General features: G+C 34.9%; 1 protein-coding gene across 1 annotated transcript in view; it reads right to left on the bottom strand.

Moving 5' to 3' along the window:
* Window positions 1–1,957: 1,957 nt before the first annotated feature.
* The window catches only part of LOC115223638 (leukotriene A-4 hydrolase-like), a 69,572-nt gene continuing 64,948 nt past the window's right edge, over window positions 1,958–6,581 (bottom strand). The window contains exon 2 of the mRNA XM_036512621.1: window positions 1,958–3,638. Within this exon, the coding sequence (XP_036368514.1) occupies window positions 1,992–3,638 (1,647 nt within the window). The 3' untranslated portion in view covers window positions 1,958–1,991. The remainder of the gene's footprint in view (window positions 3,639–6,581) is intronic.

Raw genomic sequence — 6,581 nt, 5'->3', positions numbered from 1 at the left:
CTAATGAAAAAAGAACGGCAGCAGAAACACACTCAAGGTAGCTATGGTTTATAAGAGACCTAAAGAGGAGTATCCTGCAGGCGATGAGTATTTCAGTCCTCGCTGTTTCACCCAGACAAAGCGTACAGGATGAAATGCGAAACACTTGTGACACTTGGATAGCAGCTGACGATACAGTAGGGTTTCCAACATTACTATGGATGGATTGTGATGGATTTAGAAACGTTTGTATAACGTCTGGGTAACTCTTGGAGATTCTGCGTCGGGCAAAGCATTTCTGAGGTTTATTTCAGCCACGTATTTATAATATTATTCCGTTACTGTACAATTATGTTGGTAATTACGTAACTCAACTATACACACATATCTTATGTTGTAAAAGACAACAGATGTTTACAACTTCCGAAGTGATTCCAAAGTTTGATTATAAATTTCTTTTAATGTAGTTACAAAAGTGACAAAGTAGTGGCAAAAGCAATAATTATACCGACGGCAATTTTGATATATATTCGTATATATATATATATATATATATATATATATTATATATATATATATATATATATTATATATATATATATTAATATATATATATATATGGTTAAGGCAGCGGACTCGAGGTCGGAGGATCGCGGTTTCGATTCCCAGACCGGGTGTTGTGTGTGTTTATTGAGCGAAAACACCAAGAAACCTCCACGAGGCTCAGACAGGGGGTGGTGGTGAACCCTGTTGTACTCTTTCGCCACAACTTTCTCTCTCTCTCTCTCTCTCCCCTCTTCCTGTTTCTTGAGTAACGCTGCGATGGACTGGCGTCTCGTCCAGCTGGGGGGAACACATACGCCACAGAAACCGGGAAACCGGGCCGATGAGCCTGGCTAGGCTTGAAAAGGGCGACGTTTATCGTTTATACACACACACACACACACACACATATATATATATTCTTTTCTTTCTTTTCTTTTATTCTTTTACTTGTTTCAGTCATTTGGCTGCAGCCATGCTGGAGCACCGCCTTTAGTCGAACAAGTCGACCCCAGGTCTTATTCTATCGGTCTCTTTTGCCGAACCGCTAAGTTACGGGGATGCAAACACACCAGCATCGGTTGTCATGCGATGTTGTGGGGACAAACACAAACATATATATATATATATACACTATATACAACGCACTTCTTTCAGTTTCCGTCTACCAAATCCACTCACAAGCTTTGGTCGGCCCGAGGCTATAGTAGAAGACGCTTGCCCAAGGTGCCACGCAGTGGGACTGAACCCAGGACATGTGGTTGGTAAGCAAGCTACTTACCACACAGCCACTCCTGCACCTTTATGTATGAAATATAGCAATATATTATATAGATACAAAGCCTAAAAAAGAGAGTGGAGAGGAATAAAAAGAATTGTTTTGCCATATGCATACCACATCAAAAAAAAAAAAGGTAGAAAAAGCACAATGGAGTTGCAGACTTGTAACATTACCACGTACCAGTGACCACAGGCAGCTGCCTCACTCATATATATACTAGCCATTTATTATTAGCATTATGTTTAGACTTGTGAAATCATGCAGTTTACCAATCATTAAGACCTCTGCTATCCATAGGATCTCTGCAGAAGCAAGCAGCTTGTAATGTTATTGGATTATATATCAATTTAAGGAAATTCTCTATAGTTCTCACAACATACTGGAGCGTCTCTTATACTTTGGTGAGGTCAGGATCAAAACAAATGGTGGCTGCTTCTTTGTTATTGCTAATTATTGGGATTCTTTAAAAATGCCATGAGTGTTAAAACAAATTCCGAGGTCTTTACGCAAAAATAGTATCATTGAAATTATAATTAAAGTTATAAAAATTTTCTTTTAGTTTTTCCATTAAACCTTGAGGATTTTTCTATTCCAGAATTAACTTTTTAAACAGAATCTGATCAAGTAAAACAAAAAATTTGACTTGGAAAAAAAAATCAAAAGGGAAAAAACACAGGATTTATAATAATTATGTAAGTTTCAACATTTTAGAAATCTTTGTGACAGCTAAATTGTGCATCTCCTCTTTGTGTTCTTGGAAATTATCAATTGCCAATTGTCTGGTGTCTTCCCACTGATACAGAAGTTCGTATATTGGTAGGAGAAATTTCAACCGGCCTTGTTTATTAATGAAGCTAACAGCATGAGGAATGCACTTGTTCCATTTAGCTCGCAGACAAAGTCTTAACCACCGAAACAGAATCTCTGAGTTTCCCTGAGAAAATAAGTGATATGCCGATTCCATATGAGCAATCTTGGTCAAACTAAAGGGGTCCTGTTCCATCAACTGGTTGAGGAATTCCAACGTCTGTGGAGTGGAGAATTGGTCAAGATCTGATGAAGAGAACTGTCCAAAGTTACTGTCTCCAGTTGAACACCATATTTCACTTAGTTGCTGGCAAGCATCAGCAAGGCATGACTGATACGATATCGGTACTGCTGGCATTCCAGTCTCAAAGAACCAGTCATTCCAGTTCACTCTCCTTAAAGCACTGCCCTTGCCCTTTTCTGTAAAGTAAGACAACAGGAACTCTTTCCATTGGTGAGAGTTAATTGAATGATACTTGAAATGTTCAATGTAAGCTTTTAAAAATGGTTCAAAAACCTCTGGTCCACCAACAAGGTCTTCCAAATAATAGAGTAAGGCATAGCCTTTTTCATAAGGCACAGAAGAAAAGGAGTCATCAGGAGATACTCCTTTGAGTTCGGGTACCAATCGAGTAAAATTAGGCTTAGTGTTCGGATTATTAACATAATCTGCCCAGGATTTTTTTCCAATCATGCCTAAAAGATTTCTTAATGGTTCCCCACAACCTAGCTTAGCACAAATTTTTCTCTCTACAAATGTCGTATGGCCTTCATTTAACCAGAAATGTTCAAATGTAGAATTAGTGACCAAGTTACCAGTCCAACTGTGAGATATTTCATGTGCAATAACATTAGCTAGTGATTTATCTCCAGCCAAGAGTGTTGGGGTAACAAATGTGAGGCAGGGATTTTCCATGCCACCATAAGGAAAAGATGGTGGGAGCACAACAAGATCATATTGACTCCATACATAGGGTCCCATCAGGTTCTCAGCAACTTTCAGCATCTCTTCAGTCTCAGAGAACTCAAAAGCTGCTTTGTCAAGAAATTCCGTCTCTGACCATACTTTGCTACGGGGTCCAATGTTACGACTGGCCAAGTCTCCAACAACAATAGCGATCAAATAACTTGGTATTGGCACTGGCTGTTTGAAGAAGAATTCCATTTTTGAAGAATTTGATCGACATACATTGGAACTCTGTTGAAGTGCACTCATCAAGACCACAAATTCCTTTAAGACTGTCACCTTTGCTGTGTAAGGAAACTTAACTCCAGGTGAATCCTGACAGGGTACAAAACTCCGGGCATGAATTGGCTCACATTGGCTGTATAAATATGGATGCTGCTTTCCAGCAGTTTGAAGTGGTGATAACCAAAACAAGGCTGATGAATCAGGACTGGTTTCATATTCTATACCAACAGTGAGTCTGCCTGTCTGTGAGGCCTTGCAGTTTACAAAAGGGATACAATTTGCTTCTCCTATGAATCTCCTCCAAATGTTCCTGTCAGCTGAAAGATTACATTCCAGCTGTCAGCAGACATGTCAAATTAAAGCACATAGCACTTTGGAATATTCTTTGAATTTGCTGCGGGCATCGATCGAGAGTTGAAATTGAAGAAGAAAGTAAGTTGAATTGGGAATTTAAATTGCAGAATCGTAATGGTAGTGGCGATATATATATATATATACCGTATACACACACGATGCAGAGAGTGAAGGTTGTTGAAGAATTTAAAGGTAAGGAAGTAACTGATGGGTGGAGAAAAATAAATGGATGAAAATAGGAAGGGGAAATGAAGAAATTGCGGAAGAGAAAGGAAGTCAAGCATCTTAAGATATATATATATATATATATATATAGGGGTGAAATATGAAAAATCAACGAAAATGCATATTGCAAATAGAAAAAGGCTATTTATGACAGGTAACGACAAATATATACACTTAGATTGACTGAGGTAGTAATACGAGTCATAAAAGTCATTATTATGAGATGATTATAAGATGATAACAAAGTAAGAGAACAAAACGAACCAATGGTTTCGCAATGCTATTCATCATTTGAACAACAACGGTTAATACCTTAATATATATATATATATATATATATATATATATATATATATATATATATATATATATTATATATATAATAATAATAAATATTAGGGAATAAATCCAAATTACAGGGAAAATCAATTTAGGATTGAATAGAAATCCATTTTTATAGTAAAATATTATATAAATTAATTAGAGACAAAACCACTATTTTGCAATCAAATAAGGAAAGACTTAATCAATACATAAAAAAATTTTAATATAAGTAAATAAATAAATAATTAAAATTATTAAAATTTTTTATGTATTGATTAAGTCTTTCCTTGTTTGATTTGCAATATAGTGGTTTTGTGTCTAATTAATATTATATATATATATATTATATATATATATATATATATAATATATATATATATATATATATATTATATATAATATATATATATATATAATTTCAACAATTGAGGGTAAAATTAATTAATTAATCATTTCACCAAGTATTCAGTATGCAAAGGGACCATTTAAGGCGAATTCAAATTATTACATTATATAAAGGGCTTAGTAAAATAAATTATTTGCCGCATACTGAACTCATTAGAATAGCAGCTAAAAAAACTTTTATAAAACTATTTCTAATACTTAAAGAAAACCTCTCTCATATAGTGTTTGCTCAATTCAACTCACGAAGTATGGGGGTAGAGACATTAAAAAATCAAATGCAAAGGTTATTTGAGAACGTACGTTTCAAGATTAGTCAAAATCGACATTTCTATCACCAGCTCAGAACTCCCCTCGTTTGGATTTGAAAACACTAATCTTGACTAATCTTGAAACGTACGTTCTCAAATAACCTTTGCATTTGATTTTTAATGTCTCTACCCCCATACTTTCGTGAGTTGAATTGAGCAACACACTATATGAGGAGGTTTTCTTTAAGTATTAGAATAGTTTTATAAAAGTTTTTTTAGCTGCTATTTCTAATGAGTTCAGTATGCGGCAAAGTAATTTATTTTACTAAGCCCTTTTAATATAATGTAATAATTTGAATCGCCTTAAATGGTCCCTTTGCATACTGAATACTGTGAAATTGATTAATTAATTAATTTTACCTCAATTGTTGAAATTATAATTCATCTCTCTCTATTTAAATGCCTATGATTTTACCGAAAAAGCATAGTGTTTACTGATTTTTAAAACCCCGCAGGTGGAAAGGGGAGAGCAGAAATTCTTCGCTTGCATATTTGAGTTTGCTGGCACTGTTAGTTTCGAGCGGATCTTCAGAAGCGATAGAAGCCGAAAGGGTAATGTTCCCACTTTCAGTGTTTTCAAATCCAAACCAGGGAGTTCTGAGCTGATGATAGAAATGTCGATTTTGACTAATCTTGAAACGTACGTTCTCAAATAACCTTTGCATTTGATTTTTAATGTCTCTACCCACCCCATACTTTCGTGAGTTGAATTGAGCAAACACTATATGAGAGAGGTTTTCTTTAAGTATTAGAATAGTTTTATAAAAGTTTTTTTAGCTGCTATTTCTAATGAGTTCAGTATGCGGCAAAGTAATTTATTTTACTAAGCCCTTTTATATAATGTAATATTGAATTCGCCTTAAATGGTCCCTTTGCATACTGAATACTTGGTGAAATTGATTAATTAATTAATTTTACCCTCAATTGTTGAAATTATAATTCATCTCTCTCTATTTAAATGCCTCGGATTTTACCGAAAAAAAGCATAGTGTTTACTGATTTTAACCCACGCTGGTGGAAAGGGGAGAGCAAAATTCTTCGCTTGCATATTTGAGTTTGCTGGCACTGTTAGTTTCGAGCGGATCTTCAGAAGCGATAATAAGCCGAAGGGTATGCTCCCACTTTCAGTGTTTTCAAATCCAAACCAGGGAGTTCTGAGCTGATGATAGAAATGTCGATTTTGACTAATCTTGAAACGTACGTTCTCAAATAACCTTTGCATTTGATTTTTTAATATCTCTACCCCCATACTTTCGTGAGTGAATTGAGCAAACACTATATGAGAGAGGTTTTCTTTAAGTATTAGAATAGTTTTAATAAAAGTTTTTTTAGCTGCTATTTCTAATGAGTTCAGTATGCGGCAAAGTAATTTATTTTACTAAGCCCTTTTATATAATATATATATATATATATATCACGAACTTAATTTGGATTTAAAATTTTAAAACTTACCACAGCTGTTTCAGTGAGATTTATTGATGTATTCATAAATTACACCATAGTATAAAGTTGCTGTTATTTCAACCTCTTCCCATAGCTCATCATAGCAGGTGCGTGGTTGGTTGTAAATTTCGGAGTGTTTGCGTTTGGAAGCTGACAATAGAGAGAATCGTGTTGGCATGTTTGTTATTGATACGTATGAAAGTTTATAGATGTGTGTGTT

Source organism: Octopus sinensis, linkage group LG23 (genome assembly GCF_006345805.1).
Source record: "Octopus sinensis linkage group LG23, ASM634580v1, whole genome shotgun sequence".
Classification (NCBI taxonomy): Eukaryota; Metazoa; Mollusca; class Cephalopoda; order Octopoda; family Octopodidae; genus Octopus; species Octopus sinensis.
Note: the sequence above shows the minus strand (reverse complement) of the source record. Positions and strands in the feature narration are given on the sequence as shown.